The 16,880-nt window shown below is 41.5% G+C and overlaps 1 protein-coding gene across 1 annotated transcript in view; it reads left to right on the top strand.

The window, feature by feature from the left end:
* Window positions 1–16,880, top strand: part of LOC121836142 (facilitated glucose transporter protein 1-like) — a 57,298-nt gene that overhangs the window by 28,855 nt on the left and 11,563 nt on the right. The window contains exons 3-7 of the mRNA XM_042290928.1: window positions 2,336–2,443; window positions 3,338–3,426; window positions 6,251–6,349; window positions 9,942–10,154; window positions 16,410–16,485. Coding sequence (XP_042146862.1) covers window positions 2,336–2,443; window positions 3,338–3,426; window positions 6,251–6,349; window positions 9,942–10,154; window positions 16,410–16,485 — 585 coding nt within the window. The remainder of the gene's footprint in view (window positions 1–2,335; window positions 2,444–3,337; window positions 3,427–6,250; window positions 6,350–9,941; window positions 10,155–16,409; window positions 16,486–16,880) is intronic.

The following is a 16,880-nucleotide window of genomic DNA, read 5'->3' on the forward strand; positions in this document are numbered from 1 at the left end:
TTAGGTTAGCAATAGAATAAAAGTATACTAAGTTTGGGCTTCTATAGAACAGTTAAAAATATATTTGAAAGGTTATATTTCGTTTACTGATAGAATATTCAACACATAATAAAAGAACACTTCGCAAATTATATTTGAAGTTTATTGTCATTTCGTTAACTCCTAGGGTTAGCCTCGTTTTGCACATTTAGTTTCAGGAAGAAGTTACGCTACATCAAGTCTTTTTTCTTTTCTTGACTGGTGCCAACTGCGGCTCTATCGTCGATTGAAGCACCCCCAACCTGACTGCCTGCCTCACTTGGTTATGTGTGTAGCTGATTACAAATATTCAAGAGTATCGAGGTCATTACCTACGGTAAAATCACGAGGCAAAATAAACTACAAGATTACGACTTGTATGAATATTTCAGCGTGCTTCGCGCAGGCGCCAAAATATTTTGCAGTGTATCTCACTAATGTTTATGTCACCCTCTATTTTTCACTTATTATGAAGAAAAAGAAAAAAAGAAAAAGAAAAAAAGAAAAAAGAAAAAGCGAAATAGCATTGTACGTAAACGTGTACAATGCTATTTCGCTTTTTCTTTTTTGTGCCTGTAACCACCGTGTTGGTTACCGCGATGCCTGTAACCGCGGTTCTGGATTGTGCGCTAAAATTTCTATAAAAAAAACAAAAAAACAACAACACATTAGTTACTATAAAGATCAATTCCTCACTACGTCACTGCTACAATTCCCACCTATGCGACGAAAAAACTGAGAGGAAGGAGGAGACATGAGCGCGATCAGCGATGTTTGCAACCTCCCCCAAAGCTCGTACTGTTCGTACGCGGACCACGTGACCCTGATGGAGCAATTGCAAAACGTTTTGTAATATTGGCTCTCTAGCATGACACGCCGGATTCTATGACGTAATCTGTTGCTACTTGGGGATCAGTTTCGATGCGTGGGCGACTCGAACAGCCGAGTTAAGGACGCGTTCGAGGCCCCGTATCAGTATTATTAGTTCGTATAAGCACGTCCTTTTGTTTTAGGTTGATCACGCTCAAGTCTAAGAAAGGTTTCCAACGATCTGTTCACGAGTTTTTTCGTAATGCATCTCTTTAATATGGTTTTTAATGGAAATCAATAAGAAAACTTTCTTTATATATATATTTTTTGTTATTATATATACTTTTTTCTTTTTTGCTCGAGAAGAGGTTTACATTGTCACCATCTTGTTTTTGACGCCAGTGCAACACAGCAGGCAGCGAGGTTAAACAATTTTTTTTTTATGAACAGGGGAAAGAACAGTTATAAATTGGCAAAAAATCTGTGCAGGTTTCAGAAGGAGGACCTTATACTCATAAGGGAAATGAAGCAGATGTGGGTTGTTGGACAGCTTAGAAATTGCTTTCACGAGGACTATTGAAAATATGCTGCAAAGCGGTGGAGACTTCCCGCGTTCCAAGTAGTGCTGGGGGTTGATTCAAAGTTTGAACCCGAGTTATCACCAACATTTGATCGGCTAAGAATTCGATTAATCCGTCTCGTTTATTTCTATGCATAATATTAAAATTTTTTCCCTGTGTTGATTTTGTGATAAACGGCGAAATATACATCTTGGATTATGAATCAATCTCGATGCCTATTTAAGAACAGTTCAAAGACACTCACACTCACAAATTATTACCTCAACTGCATGAAGAAAAAGAGGTTCATTGATATTTTCCGGCAAGAGCCAGCTTCTCTGATTGTTCGCAATAGTCTCCGCTCCGCTAAACAGACACTCGAACGACGTTGAATTGGCCGGGACCCGTGTAACATTCTGCACTTGTCTGGGGTTACAAATGTCGCCCCTACAATTCCCTTTATTGCGAAATGTGATCTAAATTTTCCCTTCATACGGGTGTACTCGTCTTCGTCCGCGTGGTGAAAGCGTTTAATTTTTTCTTTTGGTTCGTCAAAATTTTACCAATTAACCGGTTAAAAAATTTAATCGCGTTCAAAGCATTAATATATTAGTTGGTGGGTTAATCGATCAATTGCCGTTTCCTAGTTCCAAGTAATCGAACTGTTGTGTATTTTTGGCTATGACGGAAAAATAGGGACCCGGGTAGGTTTTAAAACAATTCACCTCGTGATATGAAGTCGTAAGGGTACGATTGACGAGAAAGCGACAGATGTGCAATAAACAATTTTCCAAATGGAAGCGAATGTGCACAAAAATTAAGCCCGATCTGTTAAAAGAGAGAGGTTGCTAGACTGTTCGTATGACTGACGGCCCAGTAAACTTCAAAACATATAAAACCTAAATCGCAAGTAGAAAAATAAATATAATTTCTGTGTCTATCCGCAGCACTTGCGGTGATCCCATCGGTGCTGATGCTGATGTCCCTGCCCTTCTGCCCGGAGTCCCCCAAGTATCTGCTCATGGTGCGGTGCCAACCAAAACAAGCCGAAGCTGGTAAATCCTTCGACGACCTTTGGAGACCTCTCATACAACCAAAGGACACTAAATAAGATCCTCCTAAATAAAGTAGTTATATATGATTGTGAACTGTAATATGCCTCAGACGTAGTGAACGGTGTGAGTTTTTTTATTCGTAGAAAACATCGAAACAAGCTTGTTGTCTTTGTATTTGGACCGATTCAGGTTTTTTCGTTCAAGTCATTAGAAATCCGCTTGTTTTTTCAGTAAAATTACAAATAACATTCTAAGATTAGGCATAACTGTTTCAACAGTGTGGCACCTCATTTGTTAATTAACATTTTAGTTATTGTTTCAGTAAATTAGTTTGTTAGGTAACAGGTAATTGTTCTAATGACTTTAAACTAAATTATTTGTTCAATATTACATTTATTTGTTTGAGTGAAACCACATCTAATTGTTTCGGTAGTAATCCAATGCTTGTTTTAGTAACATTACAATTGAAATATTAGCAAAAAGCCGATAGCTGATTCAAAACGATATTTAAGGCTCAGACTCGACATTCTTATCCCAGAATAGTGGGGAAATAGAGGGACAGGACAACACGAATTTTCAGACTCGATCGGGGTTCATCACATTTTCAATTCAATTCAATTCAATTCAATTCAAGTCATTTTATTTACTCCCATAACACAGAATGGGCGATGGAGGCAGGAGAAAAAGCTGCAGAAACTCAGCTTCTGCACAAGACGTCCTATTTAAAATTGTTCGTTGGTCATTGCGTATGCCACTTCACGACGCGGATGCAGTCGTGACACAGAGAAAAGTTGCGCCTATCAGTGAGAAACAGTTAATAACTTGGGTTTCGTGTATAAAAAATGTACCCGACTGTTTGTGACGGATTTGTTTGCTTCCTCGCATGTTGTATAGCGTTGATACGTCTACGTGGCACGCGGGATGTGCTCTTCGAGATGGACGTCATGAAGAGCGAGGCCGAGGCAGCGGAGTTTGTTCCCAAGGTGAGGTTACGAGACCCTCTCCATATTGTATACATGATGCTCGTACACAACATCATTATAACGCGTGAAATAAAGTCCTTGCGTTGAACATTTTCTTAGCTGACCCAAGCTGAATCATATCATGCTCTACTGAGTATAGAGTTGAATTCTATGGGCATTTGAATTTAAATTATGTCAGGCAAAAAAAATTCTAGTAAATATAATTTACGAAATGGAAACTTATAATCATGGTTGCTTTTGAGAGGTTTCACTCTTTTTTGCATTTGGCAATACGGGACCAAGCAATATGTACATGTGCTAGGTTTAAAAAAAAAAGAAGAATCTTATTGAAAGTACACAAAATTAACGCTTACCTTTTTGTCAGATTTATTCAACAAATATAAAATTTAAATAAAAGTTTACTTATTATAGGTGTGTCTCCAGCTTTCTCTTAAACGTTGCAGAACCATTAAAAGCAGTTTCGATGCAATTAGGTGTGTAAAAAAAATGTATAGGAAAATTAATTTCTGCTACACTTACTTGTGCCCTAAAGTACAAGTAATCGCAACAGTTCTTGTGATATACTGCACTTCTCAGTACCTTTTTTTTTAAAAACTTGGGCAGCGTGATTTTTTTTTTTAAATATTAGTGAACACGTTAATTGGCTTAATTCATTGAGACACCAATACATAAGCCACGTAAGAAAAAGGCTGAATATCTTATAAAACAGCATCCACCTTACCTAAGCCTGGATATAAAAGGTGTCTCACAAACGTTTACAGTCAGTAGCGCACTCTCATGTTCGAATGCGGCCTCTCAAGGAAGCCAGAATAGGTCAATGCCCGATGCCGGCCAGTCAAAAGGATACTACCCTACATTGCGCGCCAATCGAACACTAGAATATAACAAACTAATGAGGTTACTGCTTTAAAGAGGCGGAGGTCGCCGGTGTATTTTACCTGTTTATAATACTGGAAAGTAGGTTAGAGTAACACACTGCTCTTTTATCAGCGTTTGAACTGCAGTACTGATGTCGCAGCTCTCGATGATGTTGAGCTACGCAGAGCAAAAAGCGAAGTGAAACAGGAAGCTCTCAAGTCCGATTTGCTTTTATCTTAGCCCTCCCCCCCCCCCCCCCCCCCCAAAACTAACTTTCTTACTTGAGTATTATTGTGCATTTCTTAAGTAAAGGTTTTAATCAAAGGTGTGTAACGATAATTAAGACGAACGCATCATTTACTTAAAGTATCTCAGTATGAAATCTGCTTCGTGATTTCTTTCTACACCAATGGTTTGATGTAAAACGGGAAGGAAAAATAAACATGATTTAAATCGTAATTTAAATAATGATTTATATTCTGGTTTAAGACGTCGGTTTTACTATGATAATTTAAATGCAATCTTTCCAGCAGAGTAAACCCGAAAATAAATTTGTATTTACCATTTGTCTATTATTTGATGCTCTCTATCGGGTTTTGTTTTCTATTTAAATCAAACAATCATCGATCAAGAAAGATCTACAGCATACTGAACGAGAACAAAAAAGTGTCGCTCTTCTGAACAAATCCCAGGGAGCTTCCTTTCTACCTTCCATTTGATTCGTCAGTTATGCAACGTTCCGATACAAGAAAGTCAGAATGTGGAAACAAAAATTAAAAGTAAGATCATTGCACAATCAAATTAGTACGCGAAAACAAAGTCAATAAAGCTTTTTCACTAACTAAAAAAAGTCAACGTGAGCTTTTATGTCGGGGTTTATAACGTACAGTAATGACACGTGAGGAAGTAAGCTGTATATAAAAAGTATAAATTTGCAATAATTCTTTCTTTCTCATTGTGTTCAATGGTGGGACAGATTTATCAACCAATCTTTCATGCTTTGAAATACATCTATTCTCGGGGACAAGTTTTCTTGGCATTTCCGAGGAGAGGAGGAGCGCGCGCGCACAGCCTTAGCCAGAGCTCGAATAGGGTGAGAGAACGGGTACCTTGCCCAAGAAAAGTTGTCCCCGAATATAGCAATAAATAATATTTTTTCTCTAGCTTCAGCGGTTTAAATCCTATTTATCTGATTTATATAAAATAAATCTGATTTGAATAAACTACACCTGATCTATTTTAGATTTTTTTTAAAAAAACGTACAGATTTTTTGAACCTTGCCATGTGATTTACGTCAAACGTTTAATCTTGGTATATATCGTGCTTAAGTTACCATGATTTATTTTTCCGCACTTCTATGTACGGCTTTCAGATCTACCTTAATTAATTTGTATAGTGATGAAAAATTCGAGTAAACAAACATGGCGAGTATTTTATGCTCTTTGAATAGGGGTGACGGCGCGATTCCATATCTGTTCATTAATAAAATTGGCCTTCACAAAAATTTAGAAGTTGAAGTTGTATCACAACGGGAACTCCAAATCTGTCTTATGTTTAACTGCTGGCTTGAATCGCAGTTGTGCGATTCAATCTTGGAACACTCTTATTCCTAGCAGTCGATCACCTGTTTTCTGTATTACTGCAAAACATTAATTAAAATTATTTAAACATGTCTGCACGCTCTTGATGGGGGCCAGACATAACCGACACGTGTAACGGGCTGGCACGTTGCAAAAAAAAAAAAAACCTCCTATGGGGTGGAAAAGGTTTAATAGGCAGTTATAGTCTAGTGTTACCTGTAGGGAGTGGCACTGTTGCCGGCGTTGGCGCTTCGAAGCATTCTCTTCAGCACGCTTCAGGAGCCGTAATATAGCTGCGGTAGCCAGGGGTACACCTTTGCTAAAATGCCCTAATAAAAGCCCCCTAAATGCATCACTTCCACCATTCTGTCCCGCTTTCTATCAGGTGACGCTTCAGGAGATGCTGCGCAACCTGGCTCTTCGTGCCCCGCTCATCATATCACTCATGGTGATGCTGGCGCAGCAGCTCTCAGGCATCAACGCGGTACGTAGAGCTGCAAAACACTAGGCAACGCGTGATATCTCTGACATGCGGCGCAATCGGTATGTGGCATGTGTCCGAAAGCCAAACTTGCGCGCAGTAGTTACCACCTCATTACATGGTTCATCGTTTGCATTCAAGCAACTGTGTTTATTTGTTTAAAATTATGACATCTTACTAAACGCCAAAACCGTTAAAGAAAATTGCGGCAGAACGATAATGAATCCGAACGAGAGACAGGATTCTCGTTTTGCTAAAATAGTAATGCCCATTTTTGTTCTGTGTAGCTGCTATGCCAAGTGTGTTAACTTTCTTTATTATGGCTGCCAAAATCAGGTTGGAGATTGTAGGCCCACTTTAATACTTAGTCAATACACCTGAATGTTAGACATCACTCGCCCAGCTGTTCAGTTAATTCGATTTCTTTTTACACGCTTCTCATTCGCGAGAAATAACTTCGATGCCTGTTATTAAAGACTTTGCAGAAATTCGCATTTAGTTAATAAGAAGAGGGTCGGCCCGTCTTACGTAAAATTGTTTTGGAGATTATGCCACAGTGAAGATATACGTCTCGGAGGAATTGATGTTTGTAGGACTAACTGGCAAAGCTTAGAGAAATATCCCAATGCAGAGATACCAATGTCACTAAGGGCTGTCTACGAATCAGAAATCTTTACAGTTCCACTAAACGCCTGGGAACCCAAACTTCTACTACACGTGTGGGTACGTCAAATATCACATAAGCCTTCCAAATAAACTAATTGTTGCCAACCGCAGAGGTAATGCGGTGGACCGCAGAAGGCGAAACTTGTGACCTGCGCAAAGTCCCACTCAATTTTCGTACTTTCCTTGTCCGTCAAGGTAATTCCGGAGGGATTTCTTCTCGAGAACTCGTGCACTCCATGTAATCTGTGAAAGTGAACTTTCTGAATCCAGTGCCGGGTCGCTCCCCCCAGAAAATCCCAACTAAAGACTTTTTGTCCGACAATTAAAGCGCCCACAAACCATGACGCCCCCCCTCAAAGAAAAAAAAAGAAGAAAAAAATCATTTAGTTGGTTGCGGGGGCGGCTCTGATCTTAAGTCGGCATCTGCTGCACTGGCGTTGACGACATGAACATTCGAAATAAACAAGGAACCAAAAGAAAAAAGAGGCTATTTTCACTGGCGCCTAAGGAAAGGTCCCATACAGTAAAGTACCGCAGACGATGCAGTTCGACCAGAGGCCTCTTGTGGCATTTTTATGCGAGAACGTATAGTGGTATGAACGAAGTGCTGTATGCAATTCTGGAGGAAATGTTTTCTAGTGCTTATGTGTTTGGGTTACATAAAATGAACAAATTTTGATGCAGTGCATTAAAATATATATACTAGAGTGAGCGCGTGGTTTCATTTAGGTTCTCATTTTTATTGCTAGATCAAGCACCGCGACCTCTCAAGCAGCTTCGACAGCGTTGCACGTGATGTCGTTATATAGAACACAGAGTGCACACGTTTTCAAAAATTATATACTGGAATGAGCATGTGGTTTCACTTAGCTTCTCATTTTAATTGCTAGATCAAACCCCGCGCTCTCGTAGGCAACTTTGACAGCATTGTACGTAGTTACATAGAACACCGAGCGCACACAGTTCCCAAAACAACTCGGTTTTATGGGATCACCTGATTGCACCTCTAAAAAGCCATCTTTTTAGAATATTTTCTTTATTAGGGAGTTTTCATATTCAGCTAAAAATGTTTCTTTCGTTGCGCTTAACAATACGCCGTGGAGATCCCGATAAGACTGTTTTCAATATTTAAGATCTATCAAAATTGCGAATAAATCATATATTGTATGCAGAATAGAGACGATATTTTTTTAGGTTCCAGCAGAAACTATTTGAAAAGGTTCTGATACCTCCGATCCTTTTGAGGATATATTGGTATTTGTCGTTCGTGCTTCAGAAATATGCTTCCAACGTTGTTCTATCCTTATCCAAGATTTCCATGCATCGTTTTCAGCGTTACGGACGCGAGCGCAACGCTTTGCCGAGTGTCCCCCCCCCCCCCCCGCTTTTTAACGTGTGAATTAAGCCTAGGATAGCTCTACAAGCAACTTGTTTGATGAGATTTTGCAGCGAAGAAATATTTGATTCGCCAATACATCAGCTGAGGTTTGCAAAAATCTTGACATTTTTTATATTTGCAGAATGCTTGACCTCTAAATACGGTTCGATGAAATATTCACTGTTTTTCTTGTCATTTTTTGTGACAAAACTCAGATGTCACAAGCATTGTCATATACCCCTTCAAAAATTACGCCCTCTTACTGCCGATTTAAAAATACCGCAAAGTGGCGTGCACAGAAAAAAAAAAAAAACACCCTGAAAATGACAAGTCTATTCATTGCATACAGTCTCTTGGAAATGAATATTGTATCGGTTATTAGTTTTCCATCTTGGTGTTCTTTGCTCACGCCACTTCGCAGTATTTTTAGATCGACCTTAAGAGTACGTCATTTTTTAAGGGCTCTATTGTGTATGACAAATGAAACATCAGAGCTTGTGGCTGAAGAGCCACTTTGACAATCGTAAAACTAAAATAGCACGTGTAATTCTTAATTTATTGGCACCGGCACAAGCTGGGAGGAGAATCGCAGGGTTCTCTCTCTTTAATATTCATACTCCAACACGCGCTCGTTGTTTTCTGTCGTGCATCGGTTGCACTCTCGAAGTTCACAAAACGCAAAAGTATTAAAGAACTTCTGGCGCTAGAGGCAAACCTAACTGAAAGGCATCCCTGACGTTCTTTTCCTTTGACTAAAAACATTTCCTCTTTAATAGAAATACTGCGGAGGCCGTGAAAATAATGAACTCGACGATTGGTCGGAGGTTAGTTGCGTATTTTTTCTTAAGAGAAAAAAAAAACGATCAATGTCTGTAACATATATATATATTGTGTTCGCGCAGCTTCAGTATGGGCCATTCCTGCCAATACAACCTAGAAGACAAATCTTGCGCCTTCCGCCGTCAAACGTCATCACTAGTGGATCCACCCAGTGCCGCCTAGATGGCGTCAGCGTTGCCGTTAGCGCATCTTGCAGTGCTTCACAACAGGCTCGGCGCTAACAAGCGGCGACGTCAGGCGAACGCGTCTGCTGCATTGTGGCGTCTCTAGTGCAGCTTCGGCGTTTTTGCCGCTTGAGGCGGGTCGGGGATTCATTGAGGAAAACGTCATACGCAAGTGTCGTGTTAAATTAATAGTAAAATAATGATCTTTATTTCCAGTTAAAGAAATGGTGGAGCAAAAGGGAAAAAGCTCCAACAAGTGGTATTGCTTAGACTAGGTGGCATTCTTTATACTCTGTTTCATACTTAGCGTGCAACGCTGTCAAACCTACTGGCGCGAGCGTGGAGCTTGATCTCGTTGATCATTTGCACGCGTTTTCGCGCAAATAAAACCATAGATGAAGCCACACGCTCGCACCAGTAGCTTTGACAGCGTTGCACGCTAAGTATGAAACAGAGTATAGACTCGAGCAAGCTCTTAGAAAATCGAGGTAGGACTATCTGATACGACCCTAATAACTTCTTTTTTTTGTCGTGTTTTTTTCGGCAGGCCATCTTTTTCTCGACAGACATCTTCATGACGGCCGGCTTGGACGCCGAGGGCGCCATGCAGGCAACCCTGGGCATGGGCGTTGTCAACGTCCTCATGACACTTGTTTCCATGGTGGTGGTCGAGCGCGCGGGAAGGCGAACGCTGCTGCTCGCCGGCATGGCCGGCATGGCGCTGTCCACCGTCGTGCTAACGGTCACCCTCGCCTTCAAGGTAAGCCACAACCAAAGGTTTCCGCAAGTAACGCCGGAAGAACAACCATAGATTTGGCAATTTCTTCGTGAGTGAGCTGTTTTTTTTATCAGCCGATGCCTGGTAAAAGTGGTGAGCCCTACGCCTGAAATGGTCCTCTATCCTATGAATGCCATCTTCCTTGGGCCAGTTAAGGACCAGGCAGATGCCGCGTGCCCGCTTGGCGGCCGACATAAAAAACAGCTCAATGGGCGTCGTTTCGACGGACGAGTAAAAACATTGTTTTTACTCGTCCGTCGAAAAAGTTCCAATGTTCGAGTTGCCAGAACGTTTGCCAAACAATGACCGGGCATTGTGCGATGTAGTAACCAACGTGTGGACTGTTCTAGAGCTACCAAATTAGATATTCGTTGGTTGGATTGGCTTGTGTTAGGAGAAAATCCTCATGGTAAAGGATGGAGGCGGACTGGGTCCAATAACATAAGCCTGTTCTTCTATTCTCTTTTACACGACCGTATGTTTTATTCTACGATCCCATAGGCTGTATTGCAATCGTAATGTAAAGATGTCGCGATTTTCGTCGCACCTCAAGTTTGGCGTCGAAATGCAGAAATCGACTGGTTTCTCAGTCGTTTTATTTTTCGAAAACTGGGAAGCAGTTTGAGTTCATTGGCAGTTTGCACGACAGAATACAACGTAGTTCAAATGCTATAAATTGATTCTGTATTAGGTTTGATTTTAAATGCAATAGCATTTCACCTACACTGATGGCGATCGTCGGAACATTTAGGCATCAATGAACGCCTAAGCAAAACTTACTAAGTTTGCAACAATACTTAAAAAACAAGCGAGCTGGCGGTGATTCATGGTAATAAAAACCCGAAGCTCAGGAACACAAAAGGGGACGAACGTGTTGTGTTCGTCCCCTTCTGTGTTCCTGAGTCTCGAGTTTTTATTACCATAAATTTCTAAGGTTCTTTTCTTTCGGTTGCTAAACATGATACTTACAGAAAAAAAAAGACAGCCTACGGGTTCATTCCCTGACCGTTCTTTACGAACGTTTAATCCGTCTATCATTTGTTTTGCCGTGCCCCAGCTCTGTCGTGCCCGAGCTCGCATTACATGAATCTCGTCATGCATTACTTGACTCATCATGCATTTATTTAACCTTTTCATTCACCTATTTTGTGTATGTGTGTGTGTGTGTGTGTGTGCTGCACTTTTCAACAAACGAGTCTTTCTCACTGCTGTTACAAATTATAGTGAAGTTGTTTCATTGGATGGCACATCAGCAAGTTAGGCGTGCATGTTGGTAAGAGTTGTTAATTGATAAGAAAGGTTTTCCTGACTTCGCAAATTTTGAGCTGTTTTTTTTTTCATTTTTAGCTTGCAATCTGCATTACAACAACAGTAACGTTGTTGAAAGGTTCTTGGACACCCAGGACCTCATTCAGCTCGTGAAAAACGATTTCACCTCAAGCATTATCGCCCCCTGGCGCATTAGGAAAATAGCTGGATGATGAAGAACTCTTTCGCATAAAGAAAGGAGCTTAGGAGTACCCCTAATAGGTTTTTCACGAAGAACCCTTTTAGAGTATGCTTAAAATAACTTTTAGACTGCAAAATATGGATAAACCGAAGAACGCTTAAGAGTTCTTTTACGACCAGATTTTTTAGAGTGCGAGTGCTGTGCACCCTGATTTTATTTTGCAAATTTGGGTATCTTCTCTCTCATCACAAGAAAGACATAAACAAAGGCATCTAATCATGCGAAAAAGTTGGTTATAACTTGCTTGCCTAGTAAAACATACCAATCACGTAAACAGATTCAATTGTGTGCTCTCTGGCCTCCCTCATAAATATACTTATTTACATGATTGCAATATATTACATGACTACGTGGTCGCCCCCTTTTTTATGATTACCAGTACGTGAAAACCCCGAATCTACAAAACCCGGTCGTTTTGTATGCATACTCGAATAATCTTATGGCTCCAACGTTTTTTTCATCGTTTTATGTATCAAAGACAAAGATTACAGTACAGCTTTGCATAGATTAAGATTTTCGTATTTTCACGAAGCATCACATGATAATCAAAAGCGTATGCATGGCAGGCGCCACCATGTTGTAATTATATTTACCAGTTCAGTTTATTCAACTGCAGACACCTAGTTTATATTAATTGATGGCAGAAAGATTCCAGCAGTGTTAACATTAATCAAAGTATGGAACACGCATTTGGAGAACTAAAAAGGTGGAGAATGTATGGGTTTTTATTGTCAACTCTTAACACGTTAGAAACCTTCGGACTTTATCGCTCCGTAGTACGTGCCTGCATCATTAAAAAAATAATGTAAAATAATACGTTTGAGACCAGAGATGTTTCCTAAATTGCAAATGGAATATTCATATGAAATTAATAATTAAATGTTTAGTTTAGAGTAATCATGATTTTTGTTGAACCCAGAAGCCATATTTGTTTCGCTTGGAGTTCGGAGCTGATCATTGCTACAGAAGTAAAGGTTTAATTAATTTGCGCCTTCGCTTAACGTTAAAAGGACCACAAAATGATTTTTCAACTTCTTCCTCCTAGGATTTATTTCTCAACTCAAAGATGAAATAAAAAATTACGTGGTCGTGACGACCAGAGGTGATGACTCCAAGCTTCCACCGTGCTTTTTATGCACACGATGAAACTTGCCAATTTCAAGTGATGATGATTGTCGTCACGGCTCTCATTGTCTACAAATGGGAATTGAAATATTCGTCGACGGATTGATTGCTGACTAGCGCATACGCCCGAGTGACGCAGTGCTCGTGTGAAATGCGTGAGCTGTGTTCGGCTTATGTGCTTGGGCACTGCGGATGCATCACAGTGAAAAGGCGGAGAGCTTTTAAAGGAAAAGAGGTATAAAATAGTCGGCTATATTTTCGAATTTTCCTAGCGAAAAGCAGGCTTTAGGCTTTCTACGTTCGTGTACTAGCTTTATCTTGGAGCTTTAAATGAAATTCAATTAGTAAAATACCGATTTATCCTAGCCGAAAATTCATTTCATGGCCCTTTTAATGAAGCGATAACGTCTTCAGAGCATCTTGGCTTCTCGTACTTTTTTCTTGAGCATAACAGGCGTAGCTCTAAATCCCGTTGCTTTATTCCCGACAGAAGTATAGTGGGACGAAACTTTTACTACCAGCCAGGAAAGTGTAAACGATCCCGGTCCCGGACGCCATAAAAACCAGGGACAAAGCGAACAGGACAAACATTTCCATACGGTCTGCGATCCTTTTTTTTTTATAGTTTCCGGGGTGCTTTTTTTATGGCGTTAGATATTTTGGGGTCCCCAGTATATATATAAGCTTCGGAGGCCAAGTTACACGCACCATCCCAAAAATTTGAGTTTATTTACGCTACCGCGTAACGTGATTCACGGCGACAGCAATTCGGCGCTCTCGTATTAGTTAACATTGTGGTGCCCTTGTTATCTCCGCGCCGGCTCTTCAACAGGACTCTGAGAATTTTCAGCCCATTTACGCTTCCGCTCTTGATTTCGCTCCCGTGTCTCATCCGTATTTTTACGGCGAGCCTCCTCGGCGCGCCGTAACTGAAATTCGCGTTCTTCGAACCCGCAACGGACTTTCTGAGGTCCAGTCATAGAGGATGCAAGTTCGTCTGCTAGGATGGTCGTGTGCTTGGGCCGGCACAACGATGTGTCGCCTGCAGCCTTTCCTTCGAACGCCTCGCCTCCGGCACGCACTTGCTGGCTTTCGCCGTGCTCCTGCGTCGCGTTCACTCTCGAGTCCCACAAGTCGCCCAAGCGTTATCGAAGGTAAAAGGAAATGGAATGAACACCCCATTTAATTCACAGAAATTTGTCCTGGCGATAGCTCTTTCTCGAACTACTAAATGAGCTACGTTAGAGCATCAGCACTCTGTTCCCTGATATTGTTGTGGGTGCCGCCGTCTTGATGCTTGTGCAGAGCGAACGCAACTGCCGATTGTCATGATTCAAAAGTGCGACTTCCTAAGCATTATATTCGATGTCCAGAGGCCCATATATTATTGCTTTTCTATGTCGCGAACGGTTTAAACTATTGTGCAGGATTTAAAAAAAAAAAACACTTCCTGTGATTTCAGATAAAGCTTTAGATAACTGGCAACTACGATTTAAAGCTAAAACATGGGTAAGTGTCGTTACTCTGAAGCGTAGCTTATTTAGTGGCACTAGCTCATTCCATGAATAGGTGGACTATTTATCGATAGGGTTGCTGGTCTGAACCCGGCTCGACAAACATAACTTTTTGTTTTCTTATAAACTCTGTGGCGGCGGCGGCGCGCGCTCAGCAGGGAATCCAAACTGCGGTTTCAAATCAGTTTTTCACAAAATTCATATCAATTGCAACTTTTGTCACATCCAAGAATTACCTTGAGCTCAGGGAGTTTCTGGACCTCCTAACTTTTTATCGTTTTTTCATATCCAACTGCGCATCAAAGCATGTGACCTCTGACTGATGTGTCAAAGGTGTTAATTTCTTGGAATGTGTACCGGCCAGTCACTCTTTCAGCAGCTTATAGGTGCATCTCATCTACACTACTCTGCTCGTTCATCTCCACCATAATCTGCCTGTCAGCGTCATGGTAGACGCCTCTAACGTGGCTGTTGGCGCATCCCTGCAGCGACTGCCTCCCAACATGTGGCAGCTCATCACCCTCTACTCCTGTGCGCTGACACAAGCCAAGTTCCGCCACAGCACGTTCGGTAGAGTGCCCTTAGCGACCAACCAGGTCGTCGAACATTTTCGTAATTTTCGGTATGGTCAGAGTTTCTTGTACTTATCGGTCCTAAGACTCTAATTTACGGTTTCAAGTCAGGTGACAAATTCGCTTCTCCCGAAGTCCGTCAGATGTCATACATATCTGAGTTTGCCGCAGATATCGGAAACATCAAAGGCAAAGACAACGCGGCTGCTGATGCGCTCTCGCGGGACGTCATCCCGCCCTGATACAACATTATACACAAGGCAGTTGATTTCAAGGTCATAGGCCCTGCTCAACGAGAAGGCACTGAATTTCAACAACTTCGTTCCACGTAGTGCAGCCTGAATGTATGCGTGGTCAATTTGTCGATTTTCAATACGTCTCTCATCCGTGACAACACCATAAAAGCGTCGCGCTGTTTCATCGCTGTTTTCTTTGTTTTTTACGCCAAGCTTTCGACTCTGTACTCTTCCTGACGAACACCTCATACTTTAATAGCAGCCATCGATGCAAACATGGATACGCATAATAGTATACTTGTTTTTAATGAAGATTACCACCTTCCGAAAATGATTAGAGATGTTCTTTTTATTTGTAATTTTTATTGCGATATTTGATTGAGCTTGTTTCGAGAAACGTGTGAAATCGTCTGTGAGAAATGTAAACAAGTGCTTTAAGGGGTTATTTTTTTTCACCTCTGAAGACTTCTTCTTGCCCGCTGGACGAGAGCTTGCTGACCTTCCATTTTAACGTTGAATTAACAGTGTAGTACTTTTCGGTCCAAATGGTTTACATGGAATTAACGAAACGTAAACTTAATTCAAGGTATGAAGTTATGAACCTGCGAAAATTATAAAAAAATAATCAGCGTCATTTTTTTTTTAAGCTTGTCGCCTGGAGCGGCGTTATTGTTCACATAAATATAATTGAAAGTTTTTTTTTTTTTTTCTTGCGATGTTACGCGTGTAAGTGCACGAATACCTCAATTCCCATTGGCTGCGACGCGTCATGTGGCTTCATAGCAACGGCGTCATCGTTGCTAAGAAGCCTGCCGAACTGATGGCAGCGCAGCGCAAAGAATAAAAACATGTCAAAATACTCGTATTGACGTCAAATTTCTCAGGGAGGTTCCTGTAAACAAATTATATGAATGAAATTGAAAATGAAATTTCGCACATTTCGGTCTGGGGGGCAACCGAACCTGTGCCTCCTGGGTGCAAGACGAGCACTCTTCCCCGACGCCACGGCGGCTCCGCGGTTCCGGCTGACTAAAGCTGTGCCTAGTGCGTGCTTTATGCTTTCGCATTCCAACACGTAAACAGTCTTAAGTGTCTCTGCCGAATTTTTCACTCAGGGTATTGGGTATTACTTTTACAAGAGACAAACTAAACCTAGTTACTGGTAAGTGTATCAAATGAAGCATAAAGAGCGTCACACAGTGAGGAACAAAACGGTAATTTTATGGCTGTTTTTTTTACCAAGGGCTCTCTATTTACGCCAGCCTTTTCTAATCTTGCAGGACCACGCGGTGTGGGTGTCCTACGTCAGCATCGGTGGACTCTTAGCCTTTGTCATCACGTTTGCCATAGGACCGGGTAAGTGATCCTTGGTATAAGCTATATATATATATGCGTGTCTTACCATAGGCGTAGACTACGGGCGGGGGGGGGGGGGGGGGGCATCGGGGCTCGTGCCCCCCCCCCCCCCCTTGGTGAGATCCGGGGCGGGGGGTTGGGCCCCCCTCCCCCCCACGTCGGGCTATAATCGTTACTGAGACGCTGTTTCCGTGCCATGTAACGAGCTTTTAGTAGCGGCATGTACACAAAATAACGCACACAGCGACGGACACATGGCGATATTCATACGCTGTAAAATGTACCCCTAAATAAACTACTGTTAATTACCGGTGTAAGAAACATTGCGCGGAAAAGCACCCCCGCCCGGAGAACCTCTCAGCCTACCCCCACCGGGAAAATGGAAAGTCTACGCC

This window comes from Ixodes scapularis, unplaced genomic scaffold (assembly GCF_016920785.2).
Source record: "Ixodes scapularis isolate PalLabHiFi unplaced genomic scaffold, ASM1692078v2 PGA_scaffold1__304_contigs__length_218370807, whole genome shotgun sequence".
In the NCBI taxonomy this organism is placed as follows: Eukaryota; Metazoa; Arthropoda; class Arachnida; order Ixodida; family Ixodidae; genus Ixodes; species Ixodes scapularis.